Below are 22563 nucleotides of genomic sequence, written 5' to 3'. Positions count from 1 at the left end.
TGACTCAAAATAGTTATTTGCCGACATAATATAATCTGACAACACCATCCGCGCTGCATGTTTCTGATTCACTAAAAAGAATAGATTCAAAAAGAGCCATTTATACAAGAATCGGTCTACACTGTTTGAGCCGCATGTTTCTGATTCAGTAAAAATAAATTATTTAAAGGAGTGAATTGTTCATGAATCTGACTACACTGGTCGTATTATGTTTTTGACTCAAAATAGTTATTTGCCGACATAATATAATCTGACAACACTGTTTGCGTTGCATGTTTTTGATTCACTAAAACGAATAGACTAAACAAAAGAGTTGTTTATACAAGAATCGGTCTACACTGGTTGCAATGTATGTTTTTGATTGACTAAAAAGAACCAGATCAAAATAGATATATTGGTAATCGGACGACACTGTTTGAGCTGCGTGTGTCAGATTCAGTAAAAAGAAATTATCTAAAGGAGTCAATTGTTCAGGAATCAGACTATGTTTTTGATTCAATAAAAATAACCGACTCAAAATACTTATTTGCTTGGGATTCGGACTACACTGGTTGCAATGCATGTTTTTGATTCACTAAAAAGAGTCATTTGTTCAGGAATTTGGACGACACTTGTTGTGCTGTATTTGTTTCATTCATTAAAAAGAACCAGCTCATAAGAGTCGGAATCAGACTACAGCAATTAAACGTAATTCAGTTCAGGCATTTTATTAAAGAAATGGTTTGGTTTGCAGAAATTAACAGTTGTTTGAAGAAATGCCTCCGCTACTGGATCCTTGCGGCCTTTTCCAAAACCACTCATACAGAGGTGGAGCCTCTAGGATTAGCTTTTCCTCTTTTTGAGTGGATTTCATGACTCAAGCCATGTTCACTGGGCTCCACAGTCTTCTTCAGACTATTTCTGGCTCCATGTCACAGTTACAGTTCAGCCGTGACAGCGCAAAGTGGAAACACAGTCAAGTGTCAGAAGCTTATTTTTAGACGTGCCAGCATCACCAATACAACAACTGCATGGCTTGTAGCTTCTTCTCCCTCAACTTAAATGAGTTACTCTGGCAAGGACAACACATGATGACAACACAAGGACAACAGCTTGACCGAAGCAAACAGAGAAACTAATTAACACCAACAAACAAGAAATGCAGCTAGATTGCCTTGCATGCAGTAGACTTTTTATACTTCCTCTTTTGTAGCCATTTCTTATATGTGTATCTTCCTCTAAGAAAGAAGAATGAGGCAATTGGGAAATGCAACAAAAAGTGCTATTCTAATAATCAAGAATGAATTACATTAGTGGCACAGTTTAGTATTTAACTGACCTAAATATGGGTGTAACTATTCTAGGTTAAAAAAAAAAAAAAAATCAAACCATACTGTTCTCCACCTACAGTTCGGCGCACACTTGCACCGCTGTTAATCTCAAATCTGATGATAATCTACAATATGGTTTGTTGAAAAAAAACAACACACGCATAAAACAGACCACTAAAGTATGTTTCTAACTGATACACTATGCATGCATTTCACGTGAGAGTAGCTTTCCTATCATTTGTTAATATGTAAATCTATTGTTGACATCAGATTTCCTCATGCGTTGGTGTGTTGCAGGTCAGCATGGCAAGCGAAGGAGACACACCACTGATAGAGCCGCTGTGGGCATCATAAATCTCCTGTCTGGGAACATTCTGGCTTCCCAATACAATACAACAGTGATGGTAAAAAATAAAAAAAATATTAAAAAAATAAAAAACCTGGACAATAGACCTCTTTGGAGCAGACGTCACAATTACGTCACTTGCAGCTGCGCGCGCATAGTGGTTGCAGAAAAATAGCGGTAGCAATTGGAGGAAAATGTGCAAAATCCACAGAATAAGAGAAAAAACGTTTTGTTGTGCCTCTGGATGTTGGAATCGGAATGCAAAAAAATATAGTCTTCATTTTTAAAGAAAACCATCGTTGAAAACGTCCTTTGAAGCTAAACGGAGACGTTTCACAGACTGAACTGATGACACCTGCAAGGATTAGTCTACTATTAAAGCAGGAATTTGATGTAAACAGTAAGTCTACATAATATTCACATATGCAGTTCAGAGGACATACATACATAGCAGTTACAGCATGAAATAATATTTAAACCTATAACATTTTACATAGATAACTTTTAAACATAGTCTATAAAATTTTTATTTCACAATTCTGACTTTTTTTCTTGCATTTGCGTGTTTATGACTCCCAGTTCGGCCTTTATAACTCGCAATTGTGAGTTTATTTCACAATTCTGAGGGGAAAAAAGTCAGAATTGCGGGATAAATTGCAATTCAGAAAAGACAGGATAACGAGTAGGCTATATCTCACAATTCTGTTTTTCTTTGTAAGAAATGTGAGATATAAACTCAGGTTTGAGAGAAATAAAAGTCAGAATTGTGAGACATAAACTCGAAATTAACTTTTTTTTTTAAATTTTTTAATTTCGTGGCTTCCATAGACTGCTACTGCTCAACTGTCATTTTCTGCAACCAGGTAGGCTCCGCCCATAAAAAACGTCATCGCTGTTTGCAAACACCAAATTGGTCTATACAGTCACTTTTTGCAAACTTTGTTCAAAGAGAGTGCCTTATGCTCTAATATGACCAGTCATTTACAAAGCAAAGGAACAAAGCAATCCCTGGGCTGGGATCGGCAATAAGGACTGCCCGATAGTCCAGGGCCAGCGTGAAAGACGCTATGGACAGTCCCCATCGGGCAAGTGCTGTATCATCACAAAAGTTTATCATTTGTGTGTGTTTTTAAGCCTTGCCAATTTAAACATTGAAGGCAAGAAGTAGAAATAGAACTCGCGAGCTCTGGGTGAGAAGATTTGGGTGCACACTCATTCGAAGCGCACACACATCTTGTGTGAATACTAAATTGAGATGGTTCTACATCTGAATAATCTAAATTCTGGTCAAGATAAAAATAAAGACTGAAACGGCAGTTGTGAGAGGGGAGGCCAAAGTGGTGCACATGACGTCACAAGTGAAGCCACCATGACGCCATATTGGTATTCCCACATATTCTATTAAATTAATAGGAAATCATCTGATTTTAATGAGAAAACATTACCTAACGAGTCAGTGTTTTTATATATAAAGTCTCCCTGTACATTATTGCACTGCAAACGTTCTAAACTTGTAAATGATTATTTAAAGATGGGAATTGGAAATGGTCATCTATACATAAAATCAGTTTTTGTTAGCCTAGGCTTAGTACACAGGCTCCTACACATTGAGCTTCTTCCCATTAGTTCTTCCCATTGTTTCCTGTTCTTTCTATACCATATCTTGCAAAAACGTCAAAAAGGCCCAAAAAAACTTTTGTATCTTAAAGGGTTAGTTCACCCAAAAATGAAAATTCTGTCATTTATTACCCTCATGCCGTTCCACACCTGTAAGACCTTCGTTAATCTTCGGAACACAAATCAAGATATTTTAGTTGAAATCCGATGGCTCTGTGAGGCCTTCATAGGGAGCAATGACACTTCCTCTGTCAAGATCCATAAAGGTACTAAAAACATATTTAAATCAGTTCATGTGAGTACAGTGGTTCAATATTAATATTATAAAGTGAGGAGAATATTTTTGGTGCGCCAAAAAAAAAAAAAAAAAACGACTTATTTAGTGATGGCCGATTTCAAAACACTGCTTCAGGAAGCATCGGATCATAAATGAATCATTGTATTGAATCTGCTGTTCGGAGCGCCAAAGTCACGTGATTTCAGCCGTTGGCAGTTTGACACGAGATCTGAAACATGATTCGATACACTGATTCATTATGCTCCGATGCTTCATGAAGCAGTGTTTTGAAATCACTAAATAAGTTTTTTTTTTTTTTTTTTGGCGCACTTAAAATATTCTCGTCACTTTATAATATTAATATTGAACCACTGTACTCACATGAACCGATTTAAATATGTTTTTAGTACCTTTATGGATCTTGAGAGAGGAAGTGACATTACTCCCTATGAAGGCCTCACGGAGCCATCGGATTTCAACAAAAATATCTTAATTTGTGTTCCGAAGATTAACGAAGGTTTTACGGGTGTGGAACGGCATGAGGGTGAGTAATAAATGACAGAATTTTCATTTTTGGGTGAACTAACCCTTTAATGTAATGTAGGTTCAAATAATAAAAAAAATACAGTAAAAACTGTAATATTGTGAAATACTATTACAATTTAAAATAACTGTATTCTATTTTTAATATATGTTAGAAAAAATATATAATTTATTCCTGTGATGTCAAAGCTGAATTTTCAGCATCATTACTCCAGTCTTCAGTGTCACATGTGACATGATCCTTCAGAAATCATTCTAATATGCTGATTTGCTGCTCAAGAAACATTTCTTAATATTGAAAACAGCAGTTATATGAAATAATTATTTTCTTTTTCTTTTTTTTACATGATAAATGTCTTTACTGTGACTTTTGGTCAATTTAATTCTTCTTTCTTTTTACTAAAATGTATTATTTCTTTAAAAAAAAAAAAAAAGTTACTGACCCCAAACGTTTGAACGGAAGTCTATGTCCAGGACTTCCTGTTAAAAACTAAACCACAAACTGACTAGCAAGCACTAGCTAAAGTGTAGCCTTTAGTTAAACCCTGTTTTAATTTTGTTGCACAATGTTTTTTTAATATATTAGTATGACTACAGTACAGAAGACATTTGTCTAAAACATTATAATCAAACATAATCAGACATTATAATCAAAGTACATCAAAAAGTATTAATTTACTCTGAAAATATCTTTATACAAATACTAGCATTAATAATCTCAAATCTCAGTTTCCTCCGGCGTGTTATTTTTCAGTAGGTTGACAAAACAGTGGAGTCACGTGAAAATCTGGTTCACTGGGATGAAGCAAAACAATCTTAAACCCCTATGGACTTCAGTATGACGCAAACAACGTTTGCTCGTCAACAAAAGAACAATACCTCTAGTAGAGTAAATCCTCACTCCCCTCATCCAGCTACACACCGGTGTTAAGCCTGACAGATGTGCACAACCTGATCTCTATATTTCAACCAATCTCCTTTATTTCCCTTTATGTGGCCTTCAGTTTTGGTTTACCAGAGCTAAATGGTTGGAAAAAAAATGCATTCACATTCACATTATTTACAGATTCACATTATTCACAGTTACATTCACCTGATAACATGATACTGTCATTACTTTTTATGATCTATGGTGCTGTGGGATGCTTCAATGTACACCACCATGCAAAAGGCAATAATTTTACTACATTAAATTTATCAAAAGTGGCAGTAACAACATTTACAAAGTTACAAAAGATTTGTATTTCTACTTCATCAAAGAATCCTGAAAAATTATATACTTTAAGCAGCCTATCTATTTTCTACATTGATAGTAATAATAACTAAATGTTACTTGAGCAGCAAATCAGCATATTAGAATGATTTCTGAAGGATCATGTGACACTGAAGACTGGAGTAATGATGCTGAAAATTCAGCTTTGCATCACAGGAATAAATTACCTTTTTAAAATAGTGTTGTCAAAAGTACCGACTTTGTTACCAAGTCGGTACTGAAATTTTAAAAATGTGATGCTTTGAGTGCTGTTAAGTGGATTCATAAACATCTCTGATTCGCCATTGTGTTCACGCATTCAACAGATCTGTGATTGGCTACAACGATCAACACACAGGAGCGTTTAAAAGCACATTACGTTCTGGGAACATTAGAATAACATAATGGAAACGTTAGAGTAACATTACAATGACATCATATCTATTGAGTGCGTGAACACAATGGCCAATCAGACGTGTTTATGAATCCGCTCAACAGCGCTCAAAGTCTCACATTTTTAATATGTTAGTACCGACTTGGTACTGAAACTTTCATCACACTTTTACCAATTGCAAAAAAAAAAGTATAAGCAATAGTAATAGAGACGCGTGCAAGACACCTTTTACGTAAGCAAAACTGATTTATCCTGCTCAAAGTCTGGTTAGGTCAGAGCAAGAAGTAGTAAACGGTCATGGTCCCTGTGGTTTTTGCAAAGAAACATCTGCAAACAACTAACTTGCATAAATTATTCAGCAAGTTCATGTTGTTCCTCTCAATTCTCAAGATTATGCTGCCAACGGTACGATTAAATAATCATTGTTGCATTCAGTACTGGAGAGGCGAGGTGTAACTGTTAAATTGCCTCATTTTGGTCCATGCTACATTTCTCACGCTGTTTTCTACGTAACTGCGGAGGAGAACATTCAGATCAAAACCACAAAATGAACATCACTGTCTCACTGAGTAGGATGGGTCTCAATCACTTCCTCTTTCAGTTTTCAGTGCCCTCAAAGCAGCACAAGCCTCCAAAGGCCACACTGTTTTTCAGTTCTAACACTAGAAAATATAATTACTTGAGAATCAAAATTGCACAAGACAGTCATTGTAATTCATATATATATATATATATATATTTACACACACACACACTCATATCTTTTGTTTTTTGTATTTATTTTTAATTAAAATTTAAATGAACAAATTTAATCAAGATGCATTCTCTATAAACATTTCCATCCTTACGCAAGTTTGCTTCTCGGGTAATTTCAAGGATGTTTAGATATTTTTACTGGAAAAAAAGACAAAAATACAGACTAAACCTGATTTTTTGCAGTGCATTCCCTCTTAGCCAACTTCACCAGCATTAGTGCACTTACTATCATCAATAATGTCATCATAGCGTCTGCATGGACTTTGACTCAAACCAGACAAGTGTAGACAATAACTGCGATTACTCATTGGCTAAGTTTGTGAGTCAGACAGTGGAAGAGACGTTAGCGCAGTTTCACAAGTGCGCTATCGGCTCCATCAGTGTGGCCCTGTGACAAAAACAACATGTTTACAGAGCGGTGCAGCCGGCGCACCTCCCTCCACACACACGCCGGGCAGACGTGCTGCTACCGTACAACTGCGAGGACAACGTGACACTCTTCAATAACCAGAGGAGAATGAACCAGCAAAGAACACCCACACCTGAAACCCAAGACAAAGTGAAAGCGAACTTACCTGCCCACAGCCAGGAGCGCTGCACACAAAAGGCTTGTCGTCCCCCATCTTTGCAAAGGCTTTGCAATGTAACTGTGAAAGAGAAGGCGAGAACATTACTGAAGGGTTTTCCTAGAGGTTTATGCCAGGAAAAGTTCTACAGTCGTCTGCCCGGATCCTCGCTCAGCGCAAGAAGCGATGGGTGTTTAAAAATAACGAGAAGAAACGAGCACATGCATGTTAGTGCGGCGACTACAAGTTTCCCTGGTGATACTTTCTTCACACTGGGGGCATCTAGCAGACCAATGACACTCTGTGTTCATGATTTGTCTTTTTGGCCCCTCCTCTACTTTTCATTGTAGTACTCCTGACACCATCTCCACAAAGCTCTTCTGCGGCGACGACGACTCTAGTGCCACTCTACACCTTTGTCCGCAGTCTTTCTTTGAACTCCTCCACCCGTTTCTCAGGATCAAATATCAGCAACCCACACTCCCAGACGCTCATCACTTTTCACAGGAACTCAAGACATCTACACTGATATCGAGAGGTTGTGCTGGTACCGTTTTGCCAGACGCCGGGAACCGATTTACCATGGAGATAAGATCAATTGATTGCTTTCATTTCATTCAAGAGAGTGTAACGAGTGTAAGTGTTGTAAATGAAGAACGGACAAAGCAATAATGGTAATTCTGGAGAGACATGTCTGGAATGAGCCGCTCTGATCCAGGGGATTGGCATGCGTGTGTATTGGCTCGTCACAGACACTCCCTCTTTTCCTCTTAGCTGAACCACTGCAGTTATTCCAGACAAACTGCCAGCACCTTCCACACAAACACACGCATGTTTGACATTACTCTGTAATCAAACCAAACCAAAGCTTCCCTGGACTCTGATGGATCCATGATAGGGTCTATGTTCAGAATAGCATTGTCTATCCGGTGTTTTTTCATGACTTTTTGTCAGTTGTTTGTGATTACAGATTATTCTCAAAAAAGCCATTTTAGTCCATTTTTAAATTAATTAGTTAATTTATTAGTTTAATTAATTATTCATTTAGAAGTGATTATAAAAAATTTCCATGAAATGAAATTTCAATGACATTTTCAGGCCTGGAAATCACAATTTTAATATTAAAAACCTCCATGTTTTCCATGATTTTGGGGATCTTTTGACAATATTCAACGTGTATTGCAATATTTGCTCAGAAATTACTTTTTTTAAAAGTGTTTTGCTTTTATCAGGAAAAAACTAAGAAAAATAACCAAGAAATGGTTTAAAACTGCTTTTCACTTAATTAACACAATGAAAATATATTTAATCCTTTTCATTTATAACCACAACTATAACAATATATAGTAATAGACAACAAGATTTTTAAGGGTTAAAAAAGGGTTAGTTCACCCAAAAATTAAATTTCTGTCATTAATTACTCACCCTCATGTCATCCCAAACCCATAAGACCTTCATTCATCTTAAGAGCACAAATTAAGATATTTTTCATGAAATCTGAGGGTTTCTGAACCACGCATAGACAGCAACGTGATTGCATCTTTTGAGGTCCAGAAAGGCATTAAAGACATCGTTAAAATAGTCCACATGACTACAGTGGTTCAACTTAATGGTATGAAGCAACGAGAATACGTTTTGTGCACAAAAACAACACAAAAATATCAACTTTACTTTATGCAGCAATTTCTTCTTTCCCATTTTGATGTAAACAAGGAAGTCTGCACTGCATTCACTACATTAACAGTGTAGGAGACTGACAGGAAAGAGAAGAAATTGGTGAATAAAGATGTTATTTTTGTTTTGTTTTTGTGCACAAAAAGTATTCTTGTCGCTTCATAACATTAAGGTTGAACAACTGAAGTCACATCGACTGTTTTAATGCCTTTCTGGACCTCAAAAGGCGCAATGACGTTGCTACCTATGTGTGGTTCAGAAACGCTTGGATTTCATCAAAAATATGTTTTCTGAAGATGAACGAAGGTCTTACGGGTTTGGAACGACATGAGGGTGAGTAATTAACAAAGTCAGTGACACGATGACTTTACCAATCGGCGAATGGCTCTTATTTAGAAGGCGGGACTTATTCCACCATATTGCGCATTGCACTTTCTCCCATTCATAATAATATGAGTGACGCGTCTTGTGTTATTCTATAGTCTTTGGTAATTAATGACAGAAATTTCATTTTTGGATGAACTAACCGTTTAAGTGAAGCAAATGAAACACTGAATCAGAGCTTTGAATCAATTCACTGTAACAAAATTTGAAAATTTGAACAGAAATATCAGGCATCAAACACTTGTCAACTATGTAAGTGGTTACAGAGGGAAAAACTGGGTTTTGTACACTAATCGACTGACGATCACACACTACCAGACTTTCCAGTCATTCGAAACACAACAATCTCACACAGAAACAGTCTCTTTGGCAGGAGACGCAAGGAAATTAAAACAATATGTGTTCCAAAATCGTCTCAAAATATTAAACATGTTTGATATCCACCAACTGGATGGAATCACATTCTAAAGCTAAAAAAAATAACAAAAAATCATCCCATCATACGCTATACAAATTTCTGTCAAATCTGTCAACTCTGGCTGCCCAAAATTTGAAGACTGGCTAAGACTTTTGCCAACCAGCAATGAGAGCAAAAGTTGTGTAGTGTATTCCATCATTAGGAAAGATCATAAAACTGCAAATGTCAAGGTCCTTAGTAAACTTATCTGCCAAAATCTTCACAAAGTTGCTTCATTTTATACTGACAACGTCATGAATATACAGTAAATATTCAATACATTACCCAGTTTTTGTTCTGAATCTATTTATGTATGACACACATATGTTTAGTATCATTATACATGTGTCTTATATTTAGTTGTGGTAGCTTGACTGGAATAATTGAATTTGTCATCTGTCTTTACAGCGATCTACACTCTCACTCCTTTAATCCCCAACGGTCCACGTGTGGAGAGGCTGGGAATTTTGGAAAAAGTAACACGTTCATTAAATTTAAATGGAGGGAAGTTTCATTAAACTTTCAACATGCCCCACCAGCTCGGAATGACGTCTGGTGAGTTACACAACCACCAACGCAAACAAAAGGTGAAGAATGAACCAAACATCTTCCTTGACTATAACAGCAGGGATTTAAATGGGTAAAGCTTGCGTATGTCATCTGTGAAAATTTAAAAAGCCAAGTCTGCAGCCTGAGACGCTGCTAATTTATGTAACATTGGCGCTGTAAAGTTTACAGCAAACAAAAGCAACTGCTCTCAAGGTACCAATGAAATAGGAATATACAAAATATATACATATTTTAAGCAACAATGTTTACTGGTATGCTGTTTAGAAGGTGTTTACGAAACATTACTTCATTAGATAAACTTACACCTTGCATTAAAAAAAACAAGGAGATCAACAGAGGAACGAAAAGGAATGAAAAAATGCAGTGGTCTCAAGACTATTTTTAACTTCACGTCGTCTTAAAACACAACACTTGTGGGAGGTGCTCAAAAAAAACACAGCAAGATGTGACAGCGTCAAAGACGAATTTAAAAAAGCTAATGTCCTGAGAATGTTTTTTTTGTGCAAGTTGTCATCATGCTAAATAAGGCACCACCACTAAAAATTTAACACAAAAAAAATGAAATAAATGGATGGATTAGAATATAATTAAACGAACATTAATATCTACCATTATTTCATTTCAATTGTGTTTATGTTCAAGTGTCCTGTGTGGAGGGACGTGCAGTTATAAGCTGAAATTAGCAGCCGCTGCCAAGACCCTTGCTCTGTTTTCCATAAAGAAAATAACTGCATCTTGTTTGCCCCTGAAAGGCCCTTCCCATTACAACCGAGATCAAAGTGGCATACAAGCTAAGCAGCTTGATTCCTTGCAGACCTCACACGCTCTACAAGTGAGCCAACAGCTTGGTGCCAGAGCTTTCGGTCTGGTTGCAATACACACAGACAGTTTGGTCAGAGAAATTCACGGAGTGACTATATACAAATGAGAACCACCCCTGGTTCGTTATACCCCTGGTGAAGTGTGCGCGTCTCAGTAAGCCTCAAGCTAGGGGAGCACACACTCTGAAGTTCATCATCACAATAAATCAGACAAACAAAGATCAGCCCACCTGCATCAGTGCATCCAAAACAAAAATACAGCCTTGATGGATTATTCACAAAGACATTCTGGAGTAATCTAAGACCACTTCCTGTTATGATTAAGACTATGCTTGCAATATAAAAGCATGGGAAGCATTTGAACGTTTGTACTGAATTATTTCAGTACAAAATTAAATGAAACACTTTAATAATCAAACAACATTCCCTAAACATTTCGAAGAGTCTGCATTCTAACAAAATTGCACCTAAAAAGACAAAAAACTAAAAATACTTGGCCAAAAAAAATCAGTTTTAAATGAAATAGTTTTTGGAGGACTGAAACCGTTGACTGAAACACTGACGTTTAAATAGCGCTTTTCCAATTTCACATTTTGAGCACAACGTGGGTAAATTAAAAAATAGCAGGGTGGACACACTTCACAGTGACCAAAAAGGATGCTAAAGTAGCAATCTGTAAAATTTGTTTGGCTAAAATATTGATAAAGTTGCCGAAGATCTTAAAGGATTAGTCCACTTTTAAATACACTTTTCCTGATAAATTTACTCACCCCCATGTCATCCAAGATGTTCATTGTCTTTCTTTCGTCAGTCGAAAAGAAATGAAGGTTTTTGAGGAAAACATTCCAGGATTATTCTCCTTACAGTGGATTTCAATGGCTACCAACAGATTGAAGGTCAAAATTACAGTTTCAGTGCAGCTTCAAGGGCTTTGAATGATACCAGACGAGGAATAAGGGTCTTATCTAGCGAATCGATCAGTCATTTTCGAAAAAAATACAACCGTTTATGCTTTATAAACAAAATATCGCCTTGAACGTACTTTCCGCTTCCGCATTCTTCATAACGCTTACGCTGAATGTTCTACGCCTTCCCTATTCTACTTGCGTAACGAACGCGGCGCCAGTTTAGTTTTTTTCCGTAACTTGAATAGGGAAGGCGTAGGACATTCAGCGTAAGCGTTATGAAGAATGCGGAAGCGGAAAGTACGTTCAAGGCGATATTTTGTTTATAAAGCATAAACGGTTGTATTTTTTTCGAAAATGACTGATCGATTCGCTAGATAAGACCCTTATTCCTCGTCTGGTATCATTCAAAGCCCTTGAAGCTGCACTGAAACTGTAATTTTGACCTTCAATCTGTTGGTAGCCATTGAAATCCACTGTAAGGAGAATAATCCTGGAATGTTTTCCTCAAAAACCTTCATTTCTTTTCGACTGACAAAAGAAAGACATGAACATCTTGGATGACATGGGGGTGAGTAAATTTATCAGGAGAAGTGTATTTAAAAGTGGATTAATCCTTTAACTATGACTGGTTTAATTTATCACCTGAGAACATGACGGCATTTTGGGGTCTGGTTTTCGGTTAACTGGATCTTTCCGTCACATTTAGTTTTGATAGTGATTGTAGAGACAGGACAGAAAATGATGAGAAGAAAAGGGAACTGATACGACCAGACTCAAACCAGAGACTCCTACATGAGAACCATAGCTCAATGTGTCCCTGCACTAGTGCTAGTTGCTAGGCCATGGCTCTGATAACATCCATCTTTGATTACACTACTGAAGATAAACCGAACAGCTGGGTTTGTCTATCATCAACAATTTAAACAGGAAGACAGCTGGCAGTACTAGCAGTGCACTGCTTCGGTTGAAAATGCAATGCATTCAGGGCTCCCACACCTTTTAGCCAATGGATTTCCATGACTTTTGCATTTACATTTGTATTTGCATTGAATCATTAAGAGGAAGCTTTTTCCAAAATTACTTACTTAAATGAGGAGTCATAGCAGATCATACACGAACAAATATTATTAGCAGTACCCAAGTAAACAATAACTTTTCCATAACTCAGATTTAAAAAAAATTCATTCATTCATTCATCATAATAATAATAATAAAAAAACTAGATTTTCAAAAAGCATTTTATAGAGACAGAATTTATAAAGGACAATTTATAAGCTATGAAATATTTAGAGCATTTATATTCATTATAGAAATGTCCAGGATTTTTCAGGATGTTATTAATTTTAGTGGTTTTCAAATTCACATTTCCAGGCTTTTTCTCCAAAATCTCAATTTTTTTTAATTTTTATCAAAGCCTGGTTCCTCAGGATCAATTGGGTCTGACATGGGGACAAGCAGCATCCTGCTGTTAACTTGGATTTCTGCTACTCAGCAGGTGGACGGTGTAGCGAGGTCCGGCTATAATCTGCCTCAGGCGTGCACTGTTTGATGCTGTCTGCTAGGAAACTGACAAAACAAACTGTATTAATAGCTCCAGCTGGAGCCAAGAATGAGGAATCTGGAGAGTGAGCTGCCAGAGAGTAAGGGAGACCCCACAAAAAGGGAGCGACGGAAAAGTGGGGCAGGGAGCAGAGAATGGAATGGACGGTTTTGGAGGGTGTTCGGTAACTCGCAGGTAAAGGCCAAGGGTGCTGCGGATAGAGTTGGGGATAAGGGGTGCGGGGCGTGTTTTATCACCGATTTGGATTTATGTAACCTTAGTGAACCTAAGCTTTGGAAAATGGAACAAATGAAACTTTAGATCCATGTCTGCATGACTGCAGTGTGCCCGGTGCTGAATCCATGGTGAGGAAATACACAATGTAGTCCAATGCAATCCCCAGGGCCTATATTCTGCTAGGAACAATGTGGACCCCTCCAAAGTCCCCCTCTGTCAGTTTATACTGCTGCTACAACAATGTTGGACATGCTACAAGTCAACAAAAGCTAAAAGTGTTTCTTCACTCCTGCACTTAGTAGAAATTAGTGCTGTCAAATCGATTATTTGTGATTAATCGCATTTAATATAAAAGTTAGTGTTTACATAATATATGTGTGTGTATACATATATTATTATATTTATATATATTATATATATGTCTGTGTGTGTGTATATACAAATTATATATATATATATATATATATATATATATATATATATATATATATATATATATATATATATATATATATATATATATATATATATATATATATACAAATATATATATATATATATATATATATATATATATATATATATATATATATATATATATATATTTTAGGGCTGACCAATATATCGCATGCGATTGTCACGCGCATTTCGTCAGTAAAGCCGGTTCCCTGATTACCGCTAAATCGCCATCACCTGCTTTCAAATGGAGCGGCATTTAATAGACAGAGCCGTAGTTCACTGACAAGCCACGCAATATCGCGTTCATATCGCAGATGAATCGCCTTCGATAATAAACGCGATATTGCGTGGCTTGTCAGTGAACTACGGTTCTGTCTATTAAATGCCGCTCCATCTGAAAGCAGGTGATGGCAATTTAGCGGTAATCAGGGAACCGGCTTTACTGACGAAATGCGCATGACAATCGCAAACGATATATTGGTCAGCCCTAATATATATATATATATTATATATCGGTTAGTCGCAGAAAAAAAACCTGTGGCGAAGGAAGTCACACAGCCGGTGAATGACAGATTGTTAACGGGGGGTTCTTGAGGTAATCTTGAGGTAATAGTTACAGTATGTCAGGCAGGAAATCCAAACGTTCACCTATCATCCATCGACCTCATATATGGCTTATCATTTGAACCATGTAAGTAGTAGCAACTTTACACGGCTGCTTGCTCTAACGTTAACCTAGATAAATGTGCGCTATAATTAAGCGCATATGGAAGTGTTTGTGTGGAGTTTGGAAGCTGAAGTATAGTGCGCTTACTGCATGACATGGCGGCGCCGGCGCAATCACTTGCATTTTTTCTGATAACAAGCGAAACAACTTAAAGGATTAGTTCACTTTCAAATAAAATTTTCCTGATAATTTACTCACCCTCATGTCATCCAAGATGTTCATGTCTGTCTTTCTTCAGCCGAAAAGAAATTAAGGTTTTTGATGAAAACATTCTAGGATTATTCTCCTTATAGTGGACTTCAATGGCCTCCAAATGGTTGAAGGTCAAAATTACAGTTTCAGCTTCAAAGGGCTTTAAACGATACCAGACGAGGAATAAGGGTCTTATCTAGCTAAACGATCGGTCGTTTTCGAAAAAAATGTAAATGTATGCTGCGCTACGTTCATTCTGTAAGTAGAATAATGAAGGACATACAGCGTAAGCTTTTTAAAGAATACGAAAGTGCAGTTTTGGCGGAACCACTTGGAAGGCGATCATTTGTTTATATGAAGCATACACTCATTTTTGGTCATACAGATAAGAGTAATACATTACAAACTGTAAAGGTTCTATTTTTATTTGTGTAAACTCACAATAACTGGAAAATGTTGTCCCTTCGTAAAATAAAGAGAACAAATGGGATGCGCTTTCTGCCATCTCGGTCTCCGTGAACTGGAGCGCATCATAAAAATGAACCGAAACTCAGCATATAGGCTATTTGCCTCACACAAGAAAAATATATCTATAGAAAGCTTGAAATGTCTTCTTTTAAACTAACCAATCAAAAAAAATTTGCTTATGTAACTAATCAGTATGTAAGGTGCATTTCTCTCTATAGCCGTGTCCACCATACTGCGGAGATGTCTTCTTGCTCTTTTTTTCCCCAACACATAATCGTTACTTTTTGCAGAAAGCTTTATGTATGCGCTTGAACGTGGAATAGGCTATATATTAAATGCTCATTATGGTTTAGTATTCTCCTCAGTATATATTTTAAAAATTAAATTAATATAAATTAGGGCTGCACGATTAATCGCATGCTATTCTCACGCGCATTTCGTCAGTAAAGCCGGTTCCCTGATTACCGCTAAATCGCCATCACCTGCTTTCAAATGAAGCGGCATTTAATAGACAGAGCCGTAGGTCACTGAAAAGCCACGCAATATCGCGTTCATATCGCAGATGAATCGCCTGCGATAATGAACGCGATATTGCGTGGCTTGTCCGTGAACTACGGCTCCGTCTATTAAAAGGCGCTGCGTTTAAAAACAGGTGATGGCGATTTAGCGGTAATCAGGGAACCGGCTTTACTGACGAAATGCGCGTGAGAATAGCATGCGATTAATCGTGCAGCCCTAATATAAATGTGCGATTAGTCAACTAATCACTTAAATGAACGACTAATAGTCAACTAGAAAAATCTTTAGTTGAGGGCAGCCCTAATATGTGTATGTGTATTCTTGTATACATGGTTTATGAGGACACAAATGTATATAATGACGGGTATTACAATGTAAACATGGTTTATGAGGACACGTCCTGTGTCCTCAAATAGCTTAAAAAACATACTAGAAGAAATATATCAAATATCCACAATATATTGCAATCATTTTGCTGGCAATATAGTATTATGCAACACTGATTTAATTAAAATTTAATTGTAAATACTGCTGTTCCATTCAAAATTTTGGGGTCAGTTCGTTTTTTTATATATATACACTTTTAGTGAGCAGTGACAGAAAGTGACAGTAAAGGGATATATAATGTTACAAAATATTTCTATTTCAAATAAATGCTGTTCTTTTGAACTTTCTATTCATCAAAGAATATTGAAAAAAATATTAAGCAGCACAACCATCAACACTGCTAGTAATAAGGAATATTTCTTGAGTATCAAATCAGCATATTATAATGATTTCTGAAGACTGGAGTAATGATGCTGAAAATTCAGCTTTACCACCACAGGAATACATTACATTTTACAATGTATTAAAATAGAAAACAGTTATTTATATTGTAATAATGATAATAAATGTGGCTTTGGCATAAGATTGTATCCAAAATATTTAAAAATCTTACTGACCCCAACCTTTTGAATGACAGTGTATATAAATGAAAATAAATAAATGTTGTGTTCCTTTAATGCAAAACAGTGTCTAAAACATCTAATTATTAATGCTTTCAGAACTTTTTATCACATTTTGCATCTTACATTAAACTACAGTGCATGATAAAGATGATGGATCCTATGATATGACTCAAAAAAAAAAAATGTAAGCAATTATATCAAGATTATATGAAAAGGCTGGAAAAAATATCAAGATATATTACTGTCAGGCATGGCAATGTTCTGAAAGAGCTGCTAATTATATTATAATGGACATACCAACTCAATTTTGACATATTTTACTGGTTCTCTAAACATTACAGCAACATGATGGCATGTGAATATCATATTTTAACGATCACAAAATCACAGCAATCCATCAAGCCCGATGTGTTTGCCAAAATTGGACGAAAACATTTTCCAGCCACCCACATTGTCCATTCATTATTTCTACAATGGAGTATCTCCCTCGATCTCTCACAGTACTTCTTGAGCCCGGCACACCTTTTAGAGCAGACCAAATATTACATAACTTTGGAAGTGCACAGATGCCCAGAATCAACTCAAGTACGGCTGGCAGTTTACCCTTATTGTCTGTTTTATTTGAACAGTCTGTTATTTGGTCTGCTGGAAATTTGAAACAGTGTTATTTGGTCTGTTCTATTACTCTATTGATACATCCGGACAATCATGCTGTCAATTATATTATCCTGCATACAACTGTTGCCCGGACAACTTACATAATCATAACATAATCTTTCATTCACAGCTCTGACATTTAATTACAGTGCATGGTTTAGCAAGACAGAAACAGAGCCGATTTCATCATGTGAAAGACGTCAAACTTGCATATGAAGTTCCTTCCTGTAAAACGTCTTCACATTGTGTCTTTATCATGCAGCAGATGCCTTTATAGCAGAGGTGAAAGCAAAAAGCAAGGCTCCGAACTCTCGTTAATCAAATCGCTGTGAAGCAATTACTGTAACAGCTGCAAAAAATGCTAGTGCACAAGCAAATATGTCTACTGAGAGGGTGATGTATTATACGGAGAGTCATTCCAAAGAGTAACATTATTGGAATTCAACAAGTGCCATGTGAAGATGACCTATATCTACAATTACATGTCCTCAGATGTACAGATGGTGTTTACAGGCACTAAGATGGGACATTCACACGCTCAGATGAAATCAAATTGATTGTTATCAGCTGTTTTGTTCAAACTACATGCATTTTGTGCAAAGATGTGGAATGCTCACATTTTCTTTGTTTTATTTGAATGATCTTGGCCAAATACCCACAACGCTTAGGACAGCAAACCGATCAACAGCAGGTGCTTGTTTTGTATGACATATTTATATAGCAAACAAACAAGCCATAAACAAGTATTGTTTGTTTAAATGGCAAGCGAATATTGTGATTTAGAAAGCTGACATTTGTGTGGGGTTGACCTCTTTTATTTATTCATGACAAAAAACATCTACTTTACCCTAATCAAATTGTAATTACAGCAAAGCAACTTTTTTTTAGCAAAAAAGTTTAGTTTAACAGCACTACTCATCCATCTCTAAGAGTTATCCTACTTCATAGCATGATTGTTTCTGTAGGTAACAAAAATAGAACTTTTTAGGGAAATGTACTTATGGCAATTAAAAACAAAAAGGGACGGTGGCAGGGTTTTGGTTTGAATATAGTTTTCTGACACGTTGATGTGTAATTTCTACCTTTTATGTTGGTTTGCTGCATTACAACAAAAAATACCGTTCGTTTCTTGTGCCCTCGCCGAAAATAAACGTCGCTAACTATTTAGCAAACCCATGCTAACTTGATGTCTTGCGAACATGCCAACTTTAAAGCCAGCCTTTTCCCGCATGTGCCCGCCCTACCGTTATTCTGATTGGTCACGTGCGCGTCAATCAAAAATACCTAATTGCTGTTTGGCTAGAATAAACGTCAATCAAGAATATTAGTTGCGTCTCATTGGCGGACGGAAATCCCACTCAAAAAATGGAATTCACGGACTTAAAGCGTACAGGCCGCTCATACCCCCCCTCCTCCTCGCTAGAAGCAAAAGTATGCAGAGTACTTTGAGGCAAACAAAATAACTGTGCTGTGTAATTTGCCATTTTATATAAGCAAAAAAATTATATATTGACATAAATTTGAAAAAAACAACAACTCTATAGTATATAGTAATAACTAATGACGGCTAGGGGCACTTTTCCAGTCCTAAGATTTTCTGCCCTCGCTTGTCAAGAGCCCTGAAAGAGCTGCAGTGTACGCGCAGACCACTGCCAGTCTGACAGCCTCACAGTCGCCTCATAAAAGTTACTCTCGATCACAGACGAACCTTTTTGACGAATATAAATAACGCTAGGACACCGTTTCACATCCAGACGATCATCTATTTCACATTTTTGATAAAATAAGAATGTTTACAAACTTACCACAGCGCCCCTCTATCCCACTCTCTCTCTCTATCTCTCTCTCCTCTCTTGGAATCTGACACGCCCCTCCCCGTGAAGTATCGCGAGATTTTGGCGTCACATAGCCCGAGTCCCTCACCTGGGGTGTTTATGATCCTGTCAACTCAATATGTTGACATTCTTGATGCTTTTACTTTCTGTATGATGATACGGATACATGATGATAAAGAATACTAGCTCATATATTCTCTGACTGTAATAATAGTAAAGATTTTGGCAATAACTTTGAATGTTAATATAAATGTGAATGTTCTTAGTCCAAAGTAGGTTATTTTAACTTGCAAATAACTAAGATAAATGTCTTGTTTCCATCTGTATTTCGTAGAATAAATTTCATATATAACTTCATTTGCAAGATTTCTTCCAGGTTTTTAAATAATACAAATAATCGTTGTAAGATGCTAAACTGATATGTTTAATATTAATATCTAATATTAATATTATTAGCCTAATATATTAAATAATATATTACACATTATATCAAACTCAAATCTAAATTAAAATGTGTTAAAACGTTTTAAAAAATAAAAACACAAAATAAAGATGTAAACTGAAAATCTTTTTTTTTTCCCCCTCAGCAACTATTTATATTAAAGACGTACAGTTCTTGAAGCTTCTGGAATCACAGAATGTATTATGTTTAATTATTTTAATACACTGATTCCTTTTACTCACAGTGTCTTTGAATAAAAAAGTTTTGAAAATATCTCAATAAAAAAATAAGAATTGATTGTAGAGTCATTTGTTCTTTTAATAATATTTCTGCATTCCTATGGCAAAGTAGGAAGCAATGCTTTATTATTATTATTATTAATACCCTAAGATTGTCAATATTTTGTTCCCATCTCAGGGCTTGTCTCTCTTCAGAAGTGTTCAGTGATTCAGTCCTCTGCTATCGATTAACTATGTAAAGCAATAGTGAAGATGAAAACCGTGATGCAAACTGAAGGTGATGGCTTTGAGAGTAGAGGAATGTTAGATGCAGAGGGCCTTTATTCAGTCCTACTGTAGTTTCCTTCCTGACTGATTTACATTCTCGTAAAGAGGACATCCTGTGCTTGGACACAAGTTTAAATAAAGCATGATGGAAAACACACACAGTGCTTGATGAAGGAATTGAAACGATAATAAAAGTATGCTCTTTTCCTCATTATTCAATTTCCTATTCAAAAAACAGTGTTTTTTAAATGTTAGTGCCATGCAGCAAATGTTAAAAACAATCAAATGTACGTTTTTTTTGCTTTTGGCAGTTAATATTAATGTAAAATAATCTAAATAGATAATGGCTGCATGACGTCTGGTTGTTTAAATATAGGTAATTAAAACTGAGATGATTTTTCCTGACTCATTTCCTTAAGGGCTGATACTGTATGTGACAGTCTTTTTCTTTCAGGTAAAATTTTAATTTTTATTATTATTTTACAAACAAGACAATTGACAAAATTCTGAAGCTTTATCTGACTGACTTATATCATGTGGTATTCCGGCGCCCTCTACCGGTAAAAATTATACACACATACATAGCTCATATAAGGTCATATAATGTGTCATTACGAAAGCATTTGATATGTGCCCTAATCACGTTCACGGTTCACTTGATTTGGAGAAATAACTGCAGTAAGACGCTTGAACAATGCATGAAGTCTTTTACTGGTTAGTCCGCATGCATAAAACTAGATGTAAGCACTACATACTTAATCAAGCAATATAACAACAGATAAATGAAAACAGCTGCAAAAAACTCTCTTGAGGTTTACAAGATGTGACACAAGTGTTGACATCAATTCATTTAAGACATCCCATTCAGTATGCCAACATTTGGAATGATCATGCTAACGTGACACTGTGAGGCTGAAAAAATGAACATTCCCAATATTGACACAGAAGGTTCTTGTTAAGGTTTTCATCTCAAAAGTAAAAGCACAGCTCATTTTCTGCAATCATCAGCACCAAAAAATGTAATACAATCCAACACTCTAAATCAGGTAGTAAAGGAAGTTTTCATCTGAAATATTTATGATTATGAAAGTGATAGAAGGACAGAAACAATGTTCTTGCATTGCTTCAAAATGCCAGAGATTGGTAAACAAATGTAAAACAAAGTTGTTTTGTGGCAAATTTACTACATTTGTGCAAAATTTTTTCCACACTTTTCCAAAACAAACTTATTTTCGATGACCGGGAAATCTCATATAAAATGATTTAACAAAAACGTTAATATTTATTCGACTTTAAAACTTCATCTAAAGGCTTCGGTTATTACCTTTAAAAACTTCAAATATTACTGCATAAATAAAAAAAAAAAACTTAAAGTAGAAGTTTGAAACACAAATTTAATATATGATTATAACTTAAGTGCTGTTAAAGTGTTATTTTTTGTTTCCACTGGATTTACTGGTAAATAATATTTTTAAATTATTTTCTTGTTTTTGCATATATATTATTATCTGCTGCTATTTTAACATTATGGGTTCATAATTGGATTATCGATATCTTTCTCCTACCAGATCACTTTTTCTCTGCACCAAAAAACATAATCGTACTGCAACCCAAGTCTGAATTTGCTTGATGACATTATAGCAACAAAAAAAAAAAAGCCCAAAATGGGCGACTTCCTCACTGTATATGGACAGACACGCTTCAGATTGCAGTCTGATTACAATCACATGTTCACATAGACAGAAGACATCTACCTCCTCCACGTCTGACATTAAGGACATTCTTCTCGCTCAGTCTCTGAGGAGCACATATTCTTTCACTGACTCTGGAAGCGGGAGCTGTTTCACCGCAGACGGGAGGTACTGCACTCCCAGGCTATTACGAACGGCGCAGCGCGCTAAGGCTCGCAACGAGGGCGGCTGGGCTACCAGGTTTGTGAGTCGAGCCAGTAACTGAGGATCTTTACTGAGCTCACGAGGTAAGGAGCCGTCGGCCCTGCGGATCTCGAACCTCCCCGCGGCACGGCAAAGCAGCTCCAGGCACTCTTCCTCCTGTTCCGTGCCCAGGCCCCGAGCCAGCAGCGCCACCAGCCGCGAGATGGGCGTCTGGCCCTTTAGGTTGGTGACGTGAACTTGAGCGCCGTACTCAAGCAGCAC

General features: G+C 36.5%; 2 protein-coding genes across 4 annotated transcripts in view; both read right to left on the bottom strand.

The window, feature by feature from the left end:
* The window catches only part of atf7a (activating transcription factor 7a), a 38134-nt gene extending 18577 nt beyond the window's left edge, over nt 1–19557 (bottom strand). Inside the window, exons 1-2 of one of the 2 annotated variants that reach the window (XM_048177441.1) lie at nt 19430–19557; nt 7071–7142 (exon numbers count right to left, since the gene is read on the bottom strand). In XM_048177441.1, the coding sequence (XP_048033398.1) occupies nt 7071–7118 (48 nt within the window). In that variant the 5' untranslated portion in view covers nt 7119–7142; nt 19430–19557. Of the gene's footprint in view, nt 1–7070; nt 7162–19429 lie in introns of those variants that run through there. The other variant, XM_048177443.1, reaches the window with a different exon arrangement.
* Nucleotides 19558–21097: 1540 nt separating this feature from the next.
* Nucleotides 21098–22563, bottom strand: part of asb8 (ankyrin repeat and SOCS box containing 8) — a 7407-nt gene continuing 5941 nt past the window's right edge. For both annotated transcript variants that reach the window (XM_048178206.1, XM_048178207.1), the window contains exon 4: nt 21098–22563. This exon is cut by the window's right edge and continues 270 nt beyond it. In XM_048178206.1, the coding sequence (XP_048034163.1) occupies nt 22198–22563 (366 nt within the window). In that variant the 3' untranslated portion in view covers nt 21098–22197.

This window comes from Megalobrama amblycephala, linkage group LG24, assembly GCF_018812025.1.
Source record: "Megalobrama amblycephala isolate DHTTF-2021 linkage group LG24, ASM1881202v1, whole genome shotgun sequence".
In the NCBI taxonomy this organism is placed as follows: domain Eukaryota; kingdom Metazoa; phylum Chordata; class Actinopteri; order Cypriniformes; family Xenocyprididae; genus Megalobrama; species Megalobrama amblycephala.
Note: the sequence above shows the minus strand (reverse complement) of the source record. Positions and strands in the feature narration are given on the sequence as shown.